Source organism: Suricata suricatta, chromosome 8 (genome assembly GCF_006229205.1).
Source record: "Suricata suricatta isolate VVHF042 chromosome 8, meerkat_22Aug2017_6uvM2_HiC, whole genome shotgun sequence".
NCBI lineage: Eukaryota > Metazoa > Chordata > Mammalia > Carnivora > Herpestidae > Suricata > Suricata suricatta.
In genome coordinates this window covers 2,202,168-2,221,144 of record NC_043707.1, presented here as the reverse complement: position 1 = coordinate 2,221,144, position 18,977 = coordinate 2,202,168, and the positions used below count along the sequence as shown (strand labels likewise).

The window sequence follows — 18,977 nt, the reverse complement described above, 5'->3', positions numbered from 1 at the left end:
ACCGCGCGGGGGGCGACCCTGCCTATCACGGCTTAGAGCGCTGGCAGCCTTCGCGTCCGTCCCGCCGGCTGGAAGGAGCTACTCCTGGCGGCCAATCAGAGGTGGCAGCGCTTTCTGTCAGCGGCTTCTTCCAGCCCTCCCACGGTCTCAACCAATCACGGTGCCCCTCGGTGCCCTTGGCCCCACCCCGAGACCAGGAGCTGCACACGCGCAGTTGGCGCCCCCACCTGGCCTTAGCGTTGGCTGAGCCGCCGCAAGCCCGAGGCGGCCAATGAGGCGAGACTGTGGGTCTACTGTTTTGGAGTTTGCGCTTAGCGGTCCCGAAATGAGGCACCTGGACGTGCGTCAAGACCAATGCAGATTTCCGTTCAATTATCTTAAAGAAAAGATAATTAAAAACCAAAATTTAGGGGTGGCTCAGTTGTTTAAGCGTCTCTTGATTTTGGCTCAGGTCATAATATCCCCAGGTGGTGAGATGGGAGTTCTGAGCCGAACTTTGTGCTGACGACGCAGGGATCCTGTGCTTGGGATTCTGTCCAAAAAAAAAAAAAAAAAAAGGTATTTTAAAACTTTTTAGGGGCGCCTGGGTGGTTCAGTCGGTTAAACAGCCGACTTCGACTCAGGTCACGATCTCGTGGTTCGTGAGTTCAAGCCCTGTGTCGCGCTCTGTACTGACAGCTTAGAGCCTGGAGCCTGCTTTGGATTCTATGTCTCCTCCTCTCTCTGCCCTTCTCCTGTTCACGCTCTGTCTCTAAAAAATAAACATTAAAAAAAATAAAAACTCTTTAAAGAACGAAGTTTGGGGTGCCTGGGTGGCTCAGTCGGTTAAGCGACTGACTTCAGCTCAGGTCACGGTCTTGTGGACTGTGAGTTCAGCCCATGTTCAGAGCCTGGAGCCTGCTTTAGATTCTGGGTCTCCATCTCTCTTTGCCTTCCCCTGCTTTTTCTCTGTCTCTCAAAAATAGACCTAAAAACATATTTGAAAAAAAATGAAGTTTGATGATATGTAGCATTTGTGTTATTGTTAACAAAAGATATAAATGACAGATGGATGACAATCAGAAAAGAGGATGGTCACTCTCTTGAAAACTGGAATATAGTGGGGTGCCCGGGTGGCTCAGTCAGTTAAGCCTCCGACTTCGGCTCAGGTCAGATCTCACGTTCTTGGGTTCGAGCCCCGCATCGGGCTCTGTGCTGACAGCTAGCTCAGGGCCTGGAGCCTGCTTCCCGCTCTGTGTCTCCTTCTCTCTCTGCCCCTCCCCCTCTCATGCTCTGTCTCTCGCTGTAATAAAATAAATAAAAAAAACATTTAAAAAAATTTAAAAAAACTGGAATATAGAAACCTTAATAAAATATTAAAACATTTCTAGGTAAGAGGTGCCTGGGTGGCTGGGTGGTTCAGTTGATTGAGTGACTGACTTTTCATTTCCACTCGGGTTGTGATCTCAGCGTCATGTGTCCTTGCTGAGCATGGAGTCTGCCTGAGATTCTCTCTCTCTCTCCCCCCCATCCCTCACCCACTCGTGCTCACTGTCTCTCAAAATAAAATAAGCAAAAGCAAATCGTATTTAAAAAAAAAACCACATTTCTAGATTTCTAGGTGAGGTAGGGCTCCCTCTCATCCCTCTCAGAGTCTGCGGGGCGGCCCCTGGGCTTCTCATCTGTGTTAAAGGACAGAAGTTCGACTGAGTAATTCTGAAGCTCTAACCGGCTTGAAGGGATTCATGACCTGGATGGCATCCCATCCGCCGGGTAGAGGAGCTGCAAGGAGTCGGGCAGAATGGTAGGTTTTTACAGGAAAGAGGGCGAGGCAAGAACGTTCAGCAAAAGAAAATATTGTAACAGCGGGGCCACCTTCTCTTAGAGGGGAACGGGGGACGGGGGGAGAATTAGGTGGATTACCTCCTCTTCCTGTGGGTGGGACAGGGAGGGCCCGCGTGACATTACCCCCGTGGTGCTGACCAGAAAACCCCTGACTGACGGTGAAGACTGTGTTTCTGGGGCTGCCGTGGGGTAAGGGACTAAGCTTCCCTTTGAGGACTTGGCCTAAGTGGCTCCATTTTTAGCTTGTGGTTTTCTAACACCAGTAAAAGATGTGATTTAGTCTGTACCTTGGGGTTGAGATGAAACTATTTGGATATTTTATTTTAATATTTATTTGAGAGAGAGAGAAAGCATGAGCAGAAGGGCAGAAAGAGAGAGAGAGAGAGAGAATCCACGTTGTCACCTTAGAGCCTGATGGAGGGCTCGAACTCAGAAACTGTGAGTTCATGACCTGAGCTGAAGTTGGATGCTTAACTGACTGAGACACCTAGTCGCTTCCCCCCAACACCACCCTGCAACCATTTAGATAATTTCAAAAAATTAGCAGCTCTGTGAAAAAGGAAAAGTCCAGGATTCCCAAATAGAGCAAATCAGATGAGGTTGGCTAAGAAAAATGAGGCTAGAATTCCAATGTTTACAGAATTTCCTAACAGCTGACCAACCTTAGGCCTTACTTGCATTGCAGTGGATTTTGGTCTATAGCTAAACCCTATTCTTGGAAATCAGGCCACGAAAATATAAGAATTCCTCTTGCCTGCGTTGCCAAATCCCATCAAATTCAAATCATCCAGATAAAACTTCACCAGGTTGCAAGCGGTATGGGCGTAGAAGGGCAAAAGGTCATGACCCAGAGGCTCAGAGAGATGGTTCTGGGCCTGGCCTGCCTCTGAGTAAAAGTTTGGAATAGCAGGTCAATCCCCAGTTGTGCAAGCTCCCTTCTGGAGCCCGGCACAGAGTACTTTGCTTCCGCATTTCTGCGCAAGAAGGTGCGTGATCCTGGGATCAGAAAAAGCGGCAATCCAGTAGCACTCATGCTGATGCGGATTAGTGACTGGCTTTTTCAGGTGTGTGAAAGCCTTCAGTAATCTGAGATATTAAATGTCTGATTGTTCATTTCCAGGAGCCTTTTAAGTGCTTAGGAAGAAGTTACTGGTTGGATTTGTAGATCAAGGAGATTATGTGTGTACATTGAAGTGTATAAGGAAACTGAGGTCATCAGGTTTCCAAGGCATGCTAAACATTCAGGGGGAAGGCAGGTCTGTCAGTTCATAATCTAACTTGAGCATTAATCAAAGAATGTGGAAGCGAGTTTTACATCCAAATTATAAAATTAATCAGTACAATAAGATTGGGAAGCAAGTGAAGAGTTAAGAAAAAGATTTTGGGGCGCCTGGGTGGCTCAGCCGGGTAAGCCTCCGACTTCAGCTCAGGTCAGATCTCACGTTCGTGGGTTCGAGCCCCGCGTCGGGCTCTGTGCTGACAGCTAGCTCAGCCTGGAGCCTGCTTCCGGTTCTGTGTCTCCTTTGCTCTCTGCCCTTCCCCCGCTCATGCTCTGTCTCTCTCTGTATCAAAAATAAATAAAACATTAAAAAAAAAAAGAAAAAGATTCTTAGGGGCACCTGGGTGGCTCAGTCAGCTAAGTGTACAACTTTGGCTCAGGTCATGATCTCATGGTTTAGGAGTTTGAGCCCCGTGTGGGCCTCTGTGCTGACAGCTCAGAGCCTAGGGCCTGCTTCTGATTCTGTCTCTCTCTCTGTTCCTCCCCCACTCAGGCTCTGTTTTTCTCTCTCTCAAAAAACAAAAACAAAAACCAATAAATAAATAAAAACATTAAAAATTTAAGAAAGAAAAAGATTTTTAGTTTAATAACTCATAAATGGATTATAAATTTAGACAAAAATAATGCACACGTCCCCTAAGGTGATTGCGGCTCCCCGCTCAACTGTGACAGCGTGATGCCCCGCTCCAGGCTGGCTGAGCGAGGTGCTGGCCGGGGCCCCCCAGCCAGCGAGCCCCTACCACAGCACACACAGGCAAACAGGGAAGCCCGTCTTTATTAATACGTCAGCCCGCAGGAGGGCCCAGGCCGGAGGTGCAGCCCCAGGGTCTGGTCGTCCTCACCCGCACCGGGCTGTGGTTCAGGGCGGGCGCTGGAAGGGCCTCGGTGCTCAGCATTTTCCAAGAGAACAGTGGCCTGGGAGGAGGCAGGGCCCTGGTGAGGTCTGGACCCTTCTCACCTCCCAGGGGACTTGAGCCCTCTCCCTCTTCTGGTGTCTAAGGTCAGTCACTCAGCAGATACCGACAGGCGGCCTGAGAGGCTGCCATCCCTCCCCAGGGCTGGGCCGGCCCCAGGCCAGTCTGGAGGGGCAACGACGGAGGCACAGGGCAAGTGGGGGACAGGGCCCCTGTGACGCCTCTCACCTCCATAGCCATTTCCCAGCGGGCCACTGCCACCTCTCTTCACCTCAGGGCTGCCTAAGGCACAGACAAGCCAGGGCACCAGGTCACCCGAGGACCTGTGAGTCCACTGCCCTCCCCGGCTTCACGCCAGGCCCTGGGAGACTGCCACTCACCGAAGGGTCCAGGGCCCAGCTCTGGCCTCAGCTGTCCGTATGCTCCTGGGGGGAAATGACAGAGGTGGGAGGACTGAGTCCCCAGTGGCCCTCACTTAGAGTCTGTCACTTGATCCAGGTTCAGGCTCAGGGTCCCTTGCTCCCCCTGCTCCTCCTCTAACCCCATCCGCTCCTACCTAGTCCCCCCATCCCTGTCCTATTCCTCTTTCCAGGGCTGTGGGTGGGCCTGGGTCCAGGGTGCAGCTCCCTACAGCCACCGGAACAACCCCACGATGCCCTTCCACAACCCCCTTACCTGGTTGGCTCCCGACCCCTGGATATGCGCCTCCAGCCCCATATCCAGGCTTCAGGGCAAGGGCCCAGGGCTGGATGGAGGGCCAAGAAGAGCCCCTTAGGGCCCGGGCCTGACCTGCAGAAGGGGAGCTACTGTGGGCACCTGTCCCCAGCAGAACAGGACATCCAGGATGCCACAGGCCTCCCAAGGCCTCAGAGGCCGCTGCCCACTTGGCGTGGCCCCCATGGCCCTTGCCAGGGTTCACCCCTGAAACACTTATTTCCTACCATTTCCTTCAGGGCCTGGAGCTGCTACTTTGGGGTACACTGGTGCTTCTTCCCCATACCCTGCAAGAGATCCAGGTGATTCCTGCCCAGTCTTTGGGTGTCCCTCCCCCATCACCTGCACTCTGCCCCAGACTCACCATTCCTAAAGCCATTGGCCACAGGGAACTCTGGAGGAAGGAGAAGGTCAGAGACAGGAGTAGCCCCTGAGCCCAGCACTCCCCAGCCCAGCCCACCCAGCTCCCCCAGGCACCTGGCTGCGGGTGAGCCTCGGGGAAGACCCCAGCTCCCAGACCATCCCCATAACCAAACCCTGCAAGACACAAGTTGGAGAAAGACTGGGTGAGTGTTGGGGGTAGGGGCCCAAGGGGACCAGCTCATGGAGAGACGGGGGGGGGGGGGGGGGGCAGCAGACAGACAGACTGACTCAGAAGCAGCTCAGGGAGGGCCTCACACATTCTCCCCACCCTCAGCCGGCTAGCCCTGTGCTACCCCTAGTGTTTCACCTTCTGGAAGCCTCTCCTGACCTCCCTCTGGGCAGCTTCCCTTTCCACCTCAGGGCTATGCCTCAGTCTGACACTCTACCCTCACCAGAGACAGGGTGGCACCTGTTTCTGGCCATAATTATGGCCTAGTGCAGGGTAAACGTGCGCTGGTGAGGTCAGGGAAGAGCCAGAGGTGGCAAGAGACAGGAACAAGGAGGGCTTGCCACAGCTGGGGACAGCCGCTGGCGCCCAGGGGACCAGGGGGCTCACCGACTTTCTGAGGCTGGAGGCCGCCACCAAAGCCTGGGAGAGAGGAAAGGGGGGTAGAGAGGCGGGGTCAGAGGTAGCCAACATCTCTTGCCTCCACTCTTCCTGAGCTGGGGATGGGGGGGTGGGGCGGCAGGGGGAGGGGCTTCTCACCCAGCTCTGTTCCTGCTCCGTAACCATTCGGGGCCTGGTATCCTGTGAGGAGAATGGAGATCACGAGATGACCCAGATTTTTCCCTAACTCCCAAGAGGCCAAGTATGGACCTTAGGGGCTCTCAGGAAGAGGAAGGGATACTCCCTATCAACAGGGAATGGAACCAGAAGAAATGGGCTTAGAAAGCAAGAGAACCTCAGCTAGACTCTGGGAGGGACCTCCTTTCCCTAAGGAGCCTGAGCAGCTGAGGCAGACTGGGGCACAAGGATGACGCAGGAGTGACCCTGATGTGGCATGGGGCTGGGGGCAGACAGACTCACACCTGCTTTCTGAGGTTTCATTCCCCACTGGATGGCCGGCGTTGGCGCTAGGAGGAAAGCCGAGGGGCGGGAGTGAGCTTAGGCTCTGAGGGTCAGGAGTGCTGCCACCTGCCCTCAGTGCCAGGGCTGGGGGTGGAGCTGCCGTAATGGGGTCTCAGGAGTGTAGGCTTTCCCTCTGGTGGCTCTGTGACAGCCTCAGGCTCGGGCAGGGGGCTTGTGAGCAGCCCAGCTAGACCCAGCCCCGCCTGGTGCCCCCCAGACCCCTCTCCACACTGACCTGGGAACTTGCCATTCTGCCCTGGGGGAGGGGGCTGAGATTTGGGGCCCGAAGTGGGAGGCCTGGGGAGCAGCACTGGAGGGACCCTCCCATTGCAGGGTCCTAGATGGGGGGGAGGGCAATGAGCCCAAGTCGGTGCCCACCCGAGGCTGCTCTCCCGGCCTCAGCCTGGCCAAGCCACCAGCCCTCAGTGACTTCTAGGGCAGACACGGCTTTCAAGGGGAGCCACTGGCTAGGCCAGAAAAAGCCCTGCTCCGGCAGTGCTAAGGGGGCAAGGTGACCCAGCCATCTAACATGGTGTCCGTGTCGGCGCACCCAGAGCCTCGCCTTCCAGCAACATCCCTCCCACCTTCCTCCTGGTGCACCTCCCTTCACCCCCAGCCCCGCTCTAGGAGCCTCACCTGGCTGGGCCCCCGGCCCAATCCCAATGCCATATCCTGGAGAGAGAAAGCAGGGATGTGAGGGGCAGTAATTTTGGGGTGGGGGAGGTTGTGGAAGGAGGCAGGAGGAGGTGCAGGATAGAGATGGGGATCTCTCACTTGCCTGGCTTCTGAGGTTTCACACCCCCTCCCAGAGCTGCAGGAGAGACAGGAGGCTTGAGACCTCAGGTTCCTAAGGAGCCCTGTCTTCCCTCCTGAGGGCCCGCTGCACTCACCTGCCGGAAGCTGCAGGCCGGGGCCTGGCACGTATCCTGGGAGGAAGAGCAAGCATGAGGGCAGGGGCTGGGGTGCACAGACTTCAGGGCAAGGCAGAAGAGGGGCAGGGGTGGGCTCACCTGGCTTCGGAGGGCTCACACCCCTTTCCAGGCCTGGGAAGAGACAGAAACGGGCTGAGTGATGGGTGGACCCTTTCCTGCTCCTTCTCTTCCCCAGGACCCAACTCGTGGCCCGTGGGGCCCAGCGCCTGCTCCTCCCCTCCCTGTCTCCACTTGCCCTCCCCAACCTCTTGCCAGCACTCCACGGCCTGCCCCTGCCTCCCTCACCAGGCTGTGCCCCCTTACCTGGGAAGACTCCGGCTCCCAGCCCGTTCCTGTAAACTGGGAGATGGGATACGTGTTGTGAAGGGAAATGGGGCAGTGAGGGGGAGCAGTTCCTGGGGGTAGAGAGAGGTGCAGGCCCGATTCTGACCCCAGTCCCAATTCGTTCTGGAATGTCCCCCCAGCACCAGCAGGGTGTCTGACCGTGTGGGTGTGACTCAGTCCTGACGCCAGCAGAGACTTCAGATCCCACGGTTAGGGGCTCAGTGCCCCACCCCACACTTCAGGAACCATCCCCAACCCAGGGGGTCATCTGTGCCTCTGCCCATTGGCTAGAGATCGAACCCTTGGGGTCTAATTGGCTAGAGCAGCTCACAGAACTCAGAAAAACATTTTACTTCCTAGAGTGCAGGCTGATTAGAAAGGCTCGAACTCGGGACCAGCGCAGGGGAGAGACGCCGAGGGCACGTGGGAAGGCCTGGGGGGCTTCTACCTTCTTCTAGTGCCCCAGCCTCCCCCACCTCCGTGTGCTCACTAACCCAGAAGCTCCCCCGACCCGGCCTTTTGGGGTTTTACGGAGGCGTCCTTACACAGGCCCGGCGGATTAAATCACCGCCACCTGGTGACCCTCTCAGTCTTCAGCCGGGCCTCCTCCCCGACCTCAGGGTGGGACTGGAAGGGGGACCCAGTCACAGGGTGGGATCCCCTGGCGACCAGCGCCCCCCTCCCCCGTGGCTCATTAACATAACAAAAGAGCACCACCACGGCCAGGCCCTCGGCATTCAGGAAATTCCTAGGCTTTTAGGAGCTCCCTGCCAGAACCGGACAGCAAGTAGTCATTCCTTACTGTAAGTCCCAGTGTCACGGGGCGGGGCAGAGAAGGCCTTACCTGGCTTCTGCGGCTTCCTGCCCCCTCCAAAGCCTGGAGAAGACACCAGAGTAGGTGAGGGACCTGGCAGCCCCCATCTCCAGGCCTCCCCAGGGTCCTCCCCACCCTGCTCCTACCTGCTCCATATCCGTTCTGGGTTGCTGGGCCTGTGGGAGGGGAAGGGTGAGTTGGGAGGATTTGGGGTCCAGCTGAGGTAGAGGTGAAGGTCACCCCTTCACAGCCAAGCCGGAGAGCTGGAATCCTGGAGGTTTTCTCTCAGCATTCCCTCCACTAGTTACCAATTCGGCCTCCGCAAGGCCCAGAGGGAGGCAGGACAGGACGCCTAGACGAGGCCCCAGACCCCACCAGTCTCACCTGGCGGACCTCCCAGCCTGTTCCCTGGTCCCGAATCCTGGGGGCACGGAGGGGGGGGGGTTGGGGGAGGTGGAGAGAGACAGGCAGGGGTGAGGCTCACCTGGCTTCTGGGGCTTCACACCCCCTCCAAAGCCTGGTGGAGACAGGGAGCAGATGAGGGTCCAGTCCCCGTCTCTGGGTGTCCCCGGAGCCCTGGGACACCCTTACCTGGTCCAGAGCCATTTTGGGTCGCAGGGCCTGGTGGAAAGCAAGAGGGCTCTCCTCTGCACGCCCCCCCGCCACCAAAGACTGGCTCTGAATTCACGGCCACACCACCCCCTTGGGTCTCTGACCCCCCCCCCTTGTGGTCCAGCCCCCTGGGGAGCCTGAATGCCACCCCCGCGGCCTGGGTCCCATCTGGCCGGGTATCACCGCCACCACATGCGTCAACCAGCCAGGAAGGGAGACTCGGACAGCGCTTCCTCTCACCTACCACAGGCTCAGCGCGAGCTCCTGCTGCCTGGCCCGGTGAGCTGTCTACACAGTCTGCACCCTCTCTGGTCCCCTCTTGGGGGCCCCAGCTCAAGCACCCACGTGTTCCAGTGGGCCTCAGCCAGGGGTCTTCTCCCTGGCCTCCACCTCTTCCCCAAATGCTTCGGGTTCCATGACGGTGGGTACCCTGGCCTCTTTGTGGCAGTCATGCTCCTTTCCAGGCCTCCCCCAGCGCAGCCCAGGCTCTGGAGGGACCTGTCCCCCACCAGTCTAGGCCCTGGCTGTCTGCCACACTGGCTGGGGGAGGCGGTGCCAAGTGGGTCTCATGTGGCTCCTGTGGCTTTAGTCCCCCTGGCCACCCTCCACGGGGCATGGGGGAGATTGGGGGGGACTGTCTGTGTGTCCACCTGGACCCTCCTCCTCCGTCAGGCCTAAAATCCTAACTACACCTGGGCCACTGCAGGGACCCCCCACACTCCTGGAGCTCCAGGCCCTCACCTGGTGCTGCTCCTGCTCCCGGGAAGGCGCCACCTCCCAGCCCATTCCCATTCCTGATTCCTGGGGAGACAGAGCAAGAGAGGGTAAGAAGGATGTGGGACTTGACAGAGCCAGCTGACAGGAAGACAAATCGGGGCTCGCCTGGTTTCTGTGGCTTTCCACCCCCACCAAAGCCTGGGGGAGAGACTAGCAGGCGAGGGACCCCGAAGACCAGCCCAGGCCCCCAGCTTCAACCCCACCCCCTGGCTACGCGTGGCCCAACACCATTCTGAGCTGCGAGATCTATCTGGAGCCACATGTGGACATTACCCCATCCCATTCTCCCCCCAGCAATCAGTTTTCTCTCCTCCAGTCCCTGACCTCCCCTAGCTCTTCCCCAGTGCCCAGCTTGGCCCAGGCACCCTCACCTAGCTGGGCTCCAACTCCCATGCCATTCGCAGTGCCGAATCCTAGGAAGATATGAGAGGGAGTAAGGGGAGGCCGGGAGGCCGGGTGAAAGGAGACCGGGTGCAGCTCACCTGGCTTTTGTGGTTTCACGCCCCCTCCAACTCCTGAGAAAGGGTCAGGGGCCAGGTGAAGGAGCCTGGAGCTCCCTTGAACCACCCCACCCCTACACACATATGCTCCCGCCCCCCACCCCTACCTGGTCCCTGAGCCACAGGGCCTGTGGAGAGAGGGAGGCCAGGGCTGGAGCTGGGCCAATGTGGCTGCTGGGGGTGGGCTCACCGCCTTCTATGCTGCCCTCACCCAGGACCTCTGTGTCCTACAACTGTTCTTTGCAGGAAGCAGGCCCTGAGAAGGGCCTGGAAGTCTGGAAGGCCCTCCCTGAGACCATGGCTCATGCCACAGGAGTGGCAGCAGCAGCCTAATGAGGGGAGCAGCCCCTGGGAGGGTGACACAGCGCCTGAGCCGGGGACATGCGCTACTCTCCCCTCCCCTGGCTTCTCAGGTTGCATCCCCCTCCCAGGCCTGGGGAGAGAAGGAGGCTGAGCCCCTCCCCACAACTTTCCCCCCTACTGGTTCCCGGGCTCCAGCTCTACCCTCACCCCCTTTCCCTCCCAGGGCTCCATCTCCCCGTGTCCTCACCTGGCCGGGCTCTGAGCCCCGGGAAGGCACTGGCAACCAGTCCATTTCCATATGCTGGGGAGACAGAGCCAGATGGAATAAGGGAGGACTGGGCTTCAAAGGGAACCAGACAGAGAGCCAGGTGGGCAGAAGGGTGGGCATGGAGGCGGGGGTGTCTCACCTGGCTTTTGGGGTTTCACACCACCTCCGAAACCTGGGGAGAAAGATGTGGTAGATGAGGGAATCCCAAGGACCCAGCCTCTTCCTGGGGCTCCCTAGCTATGCTGAGCTACAGGGTGAGGCAGGGGGCTTCTGGGGTCCAGCTGAGGTGGGGGTGAAGCAAGGGTGCCCTTCTCCCCTTCCCAAGCCAGACACCAGGAGCTCTTTTGGTCCTCCTCCACTTCCGGTAAGTCACTAGTCCTGCCCCAGGGGAGCAGGGGAGAAGATACTCCTGATGCTGACCCAGCCTCGTCAGCCCCATGTCAGCCCCATCCCGCTTCACCCCTGTACCTGGCTGGGCGACCGCACCTGGGAAGGCCCCTGCTGCCAGCCCATTTCCGTTCCCAAACCCTAGGGAGACAGGGCAGGAGGGAGTCACAGAGGAATAAGGGAATAATTGGGGGGGCAAGGCAGAGATGGAGAGACAGGGTGGGGGGCTCACCTGGCTTCTGGGGCTTCACACCCCCTCCAATGCCTGGGAGGAAGACAGGGATCAAGGGAGGGCCTCGGATCCCATTTCAGGAGCACCTCTAGAATCCTGGTGCCAGCTCCCAATCACCCTGGGCCCACCTCTACCTGTTTGGTAGCTGTTCTGAGCTGGAGGGCCCTTCGGGAGAAGAAGGGATGAACTGGGGAGGTTTGGGGCTTAGCTGGGGTAGGGGTACAGGGCCCTGAGACCCAGCCGGAAACAGCAAATCAGAAGGCTCCCTATCTGCCCCCTCAATCCTTAACAAATCCTGACCCTTCCCCCAAGGCCTAGGAGGGAGGCAGAGAAAACTAATACCCCCCACCCCCCCAACCCAGCACTCTCACCTGGCTGGGCTCCCAGGCCGTTCCTGTTCCTAAATCCTGCAGGGACAAACGGAGATCGGGGTTTGAGACAAAGGTGGGAGACACAGCTGGGGCTGGGCAGGGCCCCCCTGGCTTCTGAGGCTGAACGTCCCCACCGAAGCCAGGGGAGACCCAGGGCACAGGTGAGGGCCCCAGTATCCCCTTCTTAAGGTCTCCCAGGACCCCTGCTCCCTCCTACCAGTCATTCTGAGCAGGCCTATGGGAACTCAGCTCCTCGGTCCATCCCACAGAGCGGGGACAGCATCGTGGTGCACAGGAAGGGAGCCTTGGAGCCCACTCCCCTCTTTCCCCAGCTCGCTCAGAGGACATGCAGCGAGCCGTGCTTGCTGGCCCCGGAGTGGGGCTCAGCGGGGGCAGCATGGAGAACAAGCAGGGAGAGGAAAGATTGGGGGTGCCCCGGGCAGGGTCCAGGGGTGAGATGACACCAGAGCAATCTGGATGGATTCCTAGTGGGAGGGGAATGTGTGCAGGAGGAAAAGGAGACCTACATCTGCCACCAGGGGTCGCTGGTTTGCTTCTCTACCTGGGGTGGGGGTGGGGGTCAGCACTGTCCCCACATATTTTGGGGCAGCTGCTTCTCCCAACCCCAAAATCCCATTTGCCCATCTCTCACCTGCTCCCAGGCCACTGGGGGGGCCGTAGCCTGAGTGGGGGAAATAAGAAGTTGAGCCTGGGGGGCCAGGAGGGGCCAAGAACTGGGGAGCCTCGTCCTTGTCCCGAGGACACAGCTGCTCCCTCCCTGCCCACCCCTGAACCCAGCTTTACCTGATCTGTAGCCACTGGGGCTCCCTAAGCCTGTGGGTTGAGGAGAAGGGGGTGAACTTAGGAGTGGGAAGAGGTCTGAACCTGAACATCATGCCTCCTGCTCTGCAAGCAACAGTGGAACCCCTCTCTGGGCCTCAGTTTCCCTTCTGGTCACAGAAATGGCAAGGACAGAGCCAGGTGAGTAGCCTGGAGGGAGATATTCGGGCTGCACCCCTGGGGCAGATCCCCCTGCACCTTCCGCAGGGGCGTGTCCGCCTCTACCCTCCGCTCGGATGCCTCCGGATCTCTGGATGCCTCCGTCCTGGAAATCTCATCCTCCTGGCGCCCACTTCCTAATCTTCCCCTCCTGCCACTCAGGTACATCTGGTCTCCGCACCCTGAAGACCCCACAGGTCACTGGCATGAAGGCCCTTCGGTGACACTGCCTCCCCTTCCTCCCATAGTCCCCGGGCCCCTTTGTGCCCCCCCCCCCCCCCCCCCGCCCACCTCCAGGCCTTTGCCCTGTCTTACTGCCAGGCTGTGCTTCCCCTTCCCTGTCCCAGCTTGCTTCCCTTGAAGACCTAGTTCCAAGCCCCGCCTCTGGGATGTTCTGACGCCCCATCTCATTCCTGCCCTTGGACAAGACGGTCTGCTATGAAGACAGGGAGGGATGTGTGCCCTCTTGGGGCCCACATCTGGATCTCAGAACCAGGTAGGGAACATCTGGGGCTCTCCCCACAGAGAGCTCTGAGACCCCTGAGGGAGAGACCCAGGCCCTCTTCCTTGACCCCAGTGCCAGGAGGGACCACTTACCTTTCCCTAGGCCCGGAGACAATGGAGGTAGCCCTGGGGAGCAAGGAGGTGCTGACTCAGGCTGGGGACTCCAGAGATGGAGAGGGAGCGGGACCCAGGCATCTGTCCCTGAACCCTGCCCAGGGCAGACTTCACACACCCGAACCTCCCTCTCTCTGGAGCCCCAGCACTGGCCCAGGGTTGTGCCTAGGTCCCCCAAACCCAAACTCAGTGACCTCAGCTGCCCGCCTTGCACCCTCACCGCCTTGCAGGCTTTCAGAAGTCAGGCAGAGCAGGAAAAGAGCTGCAGGGAAGCCCCAAGTGCCCATGATGCCGAGTGGAATAGGAAGGCACACACCCTTTGAGCCTTTAAACACCCCAGCTGGGTGGGGGCTCTGGCCCAGGCCCCCAGCTGTGTGTGGCAGAGGCTCTGCTGGCAACCCCAGGGGGGCCAGCCTCCACTGCCATCTGTGGCATGACTCCAAGCCCTGGCCTTCTCCCCATCCCACCCCTCATCCATCATGGGTACTGACAGCCGGGACAGGCCCCCACCTGGCCCCTAGGGCTCCTCTCCCCGACAGGGTTGGGGCCCCGGCGCCAGGCCTCGGGGGCTCAGATTCCCACCCAGCAGCTGGCGAGGGGCAGGAAGGCACCCCAGGCCCAGCCCAAATACAGGCGGAGAGGAGGGAAAGCCAGGAGGGAAATGTGGGGGTGGCAGGCAGGGGAAACTCCACAAGAGTTACTCAGCTGCACAGAGAGCCGGGGGACAGAGAGCGCAGCGCTCCAGAGGTGCGGGATTAGGACAGGCCGCTTGTCCACAGGGAGAGCCAGGCCGTCAGCTCGTCTAACCCTGGAGACCACTGCAGGAGGTGGCCTTTGTCTCCACCAGAAGCTGCACGTACAAGAGTGGGCCCGGCCTCCCCTCTACAGGAGGTGGTGATTCCCAGGGAGCCTCACTGTCCCTGAAGGCCTGGTGGGGGCCCACCTACTCAGTTTCACCCCTGTCTCCTTGCCAGCTCCAGCAGCCATGGCTCTACCTCTGGGGGTGCTGGCAGGGGTGGGAGGCACTGCTTAAGGTGGAATGGGGACAGGACCAGAAGAAGGGTGCCAGAGGCCAGTTAGTGCTCTGTTTCTGGGGAGGCGGCCTGGGGTGGAGCCCAGGCCTGACATGAGGCCTTGGTGGGGAGCCAAGCAGGGGAGACAGGAGACACAGGCCTGGGAAGTGCCAACAGTGAAACTCCGCTGAGCTGGCTAGGGACTGGCTAGGGACGGCAGTGACTCAGGCCCCCTGAGCCCTTGTCCAGAAGGCCCCACACAGACCTGAAGGTCTGGCCCCTGCCCAGCCAGCCCCTATTGGCACCTCTAACTAAGGGGACAGCCGGCCAGGGTAGGGGCCTAGAGAGGGGCTACGGCAGGGAGCGGGCAACACAGTGGTGTTCGTGCCATAAGGCTTCTGGGACCACAAGGCCCACAGTGGACAGCGGGGCTTTTACGAGGTGCGCCCTCCCTGGGAGGGCCCCCAGCACTGAGATGTGCCTGTGCCTCCCTCTTTGCCTTCTCTCCCGCCCACATCCTGGCTGCACCCAGGGACATGCCCCTGGCGCCCACTCCCCCCACATACACATAAGGCCCCTGTGTTCCGACGGGGTCCCTGCAGCCCAGTGCCCTGCTTCAGCTGGGGAGCTGGAGCAAGAATCCAATCGCCCTGAGTCCGTTCTCTTTCCTCTAAAAGGATGACGTTAGCAGTTCCATCATGTCAGGGCAGCTGCGGGGAGCTACTTCTTACCCCACTTTACAGACGCGGAGATGAGCAGAGAGAAAGGACTTAGCCCAGATTCTACAACTCCTAAGCATGGCCCTGCGATTCGAAGCCTGGCAGTCCGCAGGGCTCCTGGGGTCCGGTCCTCCACCCTCACACCACACGCTGCGGGGCGGGCAGCGGGCCCAGTCACCCCAGACACTACAGTGCTCTCTGGCCACCCTATGCCACTCTAGGCCCATCGTGTCTGCATCAGAGCCCGTATGACTACGGGCCCCCTACACAGACCCAGACACAAGGCTCGCCCCCTAGGGTGCCAGGGGAGCTTGGCCCAGGATGTGGTCAGCACTGACCAGGAGGGGCCATGCAGGAGGTATAGGCTGAGTGCCTGCTAGGCTACTGCCAAAGGGAATGCTGGGACCCACGGCCACTGCCAGGCTGCCTGGGTGCTGGCATGGGCCTGTGGAAAATGCCAGCCAGCCTGGGGCCCTGGGCCAGCTTGATGCTGCTCAGAGCCAGGGCTGAACCCAGTTGGGCATCCCTTGGCCCCTGCAATGCCACCACCGCCACCCCACGCATCCAGTTCCCTCAGGTCACCCCAGCCCTGCCTAGGCCAGGCTGTTCTGAGAACAAATGGGTCACTTGGGAGAGCCTGTGATGGGGCCCGGGCCTCGGGTACCCTTTGCTCCTGGGTGTCAGGGGACATGGAGAGGAGCAACTTCCAGGGGTCAGGGCTAAGGGCCCAGGGCAAGGTGACAGCTGGGTGTTGAAAGGGCAAGGCAGAAGCCCAGGAAGTGTGTCGCCTAAAATGGCAAAGCCTGTCAAGAGACCACAGACAGCTGCTCAAAGCAGCACCTGCCCCAGGAGGAATTTGTGGAGGACAGATGGGGGGGTGGGGGGAGGGGCGCAGGAGCCTTCTGAACCTGCACCTGTGCTGAAGTCCCCTCGGGTCACCCTCTTAGCCCCCCACCCGACAGCCCTTGAGCCTGGACCCCTGCGTTGCGTGCCGCTAGGACACCTCTGCAGGCACCTCTAGGCACTTGCACAGTGCAAAGCTGGCCTGTTAACTCCCTCCACTCACCTGCCAGTTTATTCAAACCTATGCCAGCTTGAAGGAGGGCAAGCCCACAGAAGCGTGCAGAGGACAGACATGTCTAATATAACACATACTCAAAACAAACAGCTCCTGGGGCGCCTGAGTGGTTCAATTGGTTGAGAGTCGAATGTTGATTTCGGCTCAAGTCATGATCTCACGCTTTGCGGGACTGAGCCCCCCCGTCGGGGTGGGCGGTCGCAGCGCGGACTTGCCTTGGGATTCTCTGTCTGTCTGCCCCTCCCCTGCTAATGCTCTCTCTCTCAAAACAAATACATAAACAAAAGCCAGCTACTGCTGCTGGCACCAAGGTCAAGAAACAGAAGGTAGCCAGCTCTCCAGAAGCGCCCCTCACAATCTCTTCTCCCTAAGGGTAGCCACGTTTGCCGTTGGGCCATCGTTTCCTTGCTTTTCTTAACTCACGTTATTCCTGTTCTGTGGCCCCATGCCTGCCTGAGCCAGGGGAAGTCTGGGTGACGGTGCTGTTGCGGCAATGGGACACACGGGGGCGCAGGGCTCAGGCCGCCTCTCACCTGGGTGTGGGCGGGACGCCGGGAACCCAGCGCCCAGGCGCGGCCGATGGGGGGCTTCCTCCGGACTGAGCCCCAGCCAAGTTCCTTGGTCTAGAAACTTGTGGTCCCTCTCCACCAGGAACGTCCTTTGGGCCCAGGCGGCTGCTGTGATACCTGTAAAACGCTATACAGTTGACAGAATGTTTCTGTTATTATGAAACAATGAGTAAGCTCCTGCTGTATACTTGCTCAGCCTTGAACTAAGCCGTTCACGTTTTCTTTCTTTTTTTTAATTAATTAATTTATTTTTGAGAGAGAGAGACAATCCCAAGCAGGCTCTGCGCTATCATAAGGAGCCTGACACAGGGCTCACCAACCGTTAGATCATGAGCTGAGCCGAAATCCACTCTTAACTGACCGAGCCACCCAGGTGCCCCTCACATTCATTTTCTTATTTACTGCTCCTGCCCTAGGAGGTAGGAACCAATCTCTTCCCATGGAAACGGATCCAGAGACATAAAGCCACTTGCTCATTATAGCACAGCTTGAGTGGCAAAGCAGGGAAGAGCCTTGTTTTCCTTGTATCACTGCCCACGCTCTTACCGACTAACTGTACTTAACTTCATATTATAGTCCTTCCACAGAGTGAAATCTCCATTGGAAGTATATTTTCGAATTAAAAAAAAGTATTTATTTTTAGGTCATTGCATATCAGGCTTTCAAGACTGGGCAGCTGGCAGAGGCCCTGGGACTCAGACTCCCGCAGGAGGGGCTGGCAGCTGGAGAGGGGCCTGTCTGCTTCCCCAGGCCTCCTGGGGACAAGCTGGGGGCCTTCACAAGGATCCAGCCTGAGTCACCGGGGCTGTGGCTGCCAGAGATGCAAATGCAAAGGGAGGGTGTGTGGAAGGTGGGCGGGGGCACAGCCCCCAGAGAAGCTCTGGGTCTCAGGCCCTAATCCTGCAGGCCAGACCCTCCTTTGCCGGCCACAAACTGGAGCGTTCGCTGAAGGCACCACCATGGGCTGGGACCCCTAACCTGTCAGAAAATTGGGGGATGGGTGGTCAACAAGTAAACCAACAGCTAGAGGAGAGAATTTGAGATAGAGGTACGTGTAATGCGAAAATCAGGTGGGAAAGAAGATGCGACGCGCTGGGGAGCGTTCTAGAGAAGGTGGCCTGGAAGTGTGACCCCTCTGCCCCGTCAAACGGATGAAAGGTCCCCTCCGTGAAGGCGCACCCCCGAGCCGCGCTATTGTTAGGGACCAGCGCTTGCTCCGCCCGGGCTCCCTGCTGAGAACTTGAAGGGGATCATCCCATTTAAACCTCTAGCTCCGCGCGGGAGCTTCGTCAGCTCAGTTTTTGCAGGAGAAAGGCCTCGTGCGTCCCCCAGGTCGTTCGGCCACGAAGGGGCGGAGGCGGGACGCAGTTGAGCTCAAGTCTCAAATCCAAAGACTACTGAGGGTTGCCTCGAAGGTGGCTGAGGCCAGCCCGGAGGGCTTCCCGGGGGTGGGGACACTGTCCAGCATCCCGGTGCGTGCACGGCAGGCAGGGGGAGCCAGCGAGCGCAGGGCGCTCCACGCCGCGGGGACCCGCAGGCCGCAGGCACGTCTCGTCCCGTCCGAGTGACCGCCTCCTGAGGCACTTCTGAGGCAAACCGTAGAGACCGCCTCTTTTAGAGTCTAGAAAACTAAGGCAGCCCAGCGACGGCCGTGGGAGCGGGTCTGGGGTCCAGCGGCGCGTCCCCATCCTGGGAACCGAACGGGACAAGCCCACCCCGCAGCTCACACCCCGCGCCACGCCTCAGCAGTGAGCACCACATCGCAGACGGCGCCCCCGCCACAGCAGAGACGTCGCGCCTGCGCAATGAGAGGGCACCACCTGAGGAGCCGGCGAGGACACGGGCACGCGCACGCTGGGACGTCGGGGGCGGAGCCCCGGCAGTCTGGGAGCCTCTGTTGGGCGGCATCAGGGCGGGGCGGGGTTAGAGGCGTTCCTGGGCGGGGCCTTGAGGCCGGTTTGGAATTTTTGGCGCGAGCTGGTTCTGAGCGCGTTCACGGGCCGTTCCCCTCCTAGAGTCCTCCCTTCGGACGTGGGGAGCAGTCGACCGCAGAACCCCCGCCCGCCTGACTGCGCCGGGGGCTTCTGCGGCCTCTGCCGACCCGGAATCTCGGACCTTGCTGGACCGCGTCCCTCCCACCCGTCCAGGTGAGCCCAGAACCGGTCCTGAGGGCCCTCGGCCGGCACTTCCTCCCGGCAGCCCTTGCCCCCCTGACAGCCCCTGCCGCGGTCCGCCTCC

At 59.3% G+C, this 18,977-nt stretch overlaps 1 protein-coding gene across 1 annotated transcript in view; it reads right to left on the bottom strand.

The window, feature by feature from the left end:
• Positions 1-3,860: 3,860 nt before the first annotated feature.
• Positions 3,861-18,977, bottom strand: part of LOC115299942 (collagen alpha-2(VIII) chain-like) — a 20,175-nt gene continuing 5,058 nt past the window's right edge. Inside the window, exons 4-30 of the mRNA XM_029949494.1 lie at positions 16,704-16,828; positions 11,744-11,779; positions 11,373-11,405; positions 10,893-10,925; positions 10,733-10,786; positions 10,054-10,095; positions 9,647-9,706; positions 8,885-8,914; positions 8,778-8,810; positions 8,440-8,469; positions 8,324-8,356; positions 7,459-7,494; positions 7,234-7,266; positions 7,114-7,149; positions 7,002-7,034; positions 6,860-6,895; positions 6,459-6,560; positions 6,184-6,228; positions 5,861-5,902; positions 5,711-5,743; positions 5,209-5,268; positions 5,096-5,125; positions 4,959-5,018; positions 4,693-4,806; positions 4,398-4,442; positions 4,246-4,299; positions 3,861-4,018 (exon numbers count right to left, since the gene is read on the bottom strand). Coding sequence (XP_029805354.1) covers positions 3,993-4,018; positions 4,246-4,299; positions 4,398-4,442; positions 4,693-4,806; positions 4,959-5,018; positions 5,096-5,125; positions 5,209-5,268; positions 5,711-5,743; positions 5,861-5,902; positions 6,184-6,228; positions 6,459-6,560; positions 6,860-6,895; positions 7,002-7,034; positions 7,114-7,149; positions 7,234-7,266; positions 7,459-7,494; positions 8,324-8,356; positions 8,440-8,469; positions 8,778-8,810; positions 8,885-8,914; positions 9,647-9,706; positions 10,054-10,095; positions 10,733-10,786; positions 10,893-10,925; positions 11,373-11,405; positions 11,744-11,779; positions 16,704-16,828 — 1,294 coding nt within the window. The 3' untranslated portion in view covers positions 3,861-3,992. The remainder of the gene's footprint in view (positions 4,019-4,245; positions 4,300-4,397; positions 4,443-4,692; positions 4,807-4,958; positions 5,019-5,095; positions 5,126-5,208; positions 5,269-5,710; positions 5,744-5,860; positions 5,903-6,183; positions 6,229-6,458; positions 6,561-6,859; positions 6,896-7,001; positions 7,035-7,113; positions 7,150-7,233; positions 7,267-7,458; positions 7,495-8,323; positions 8,357-8,439; positions 8,470-8,777; positions 8,811-8,884; positions 8,915-9,646; positions 9,707-10,053; positions 10,096-10,732; positions 10,787-10,892; positions 10,926-11,372; positions 11,406-11,743; positions 11,780-16,703; positions 16,829-18,977) is intronic.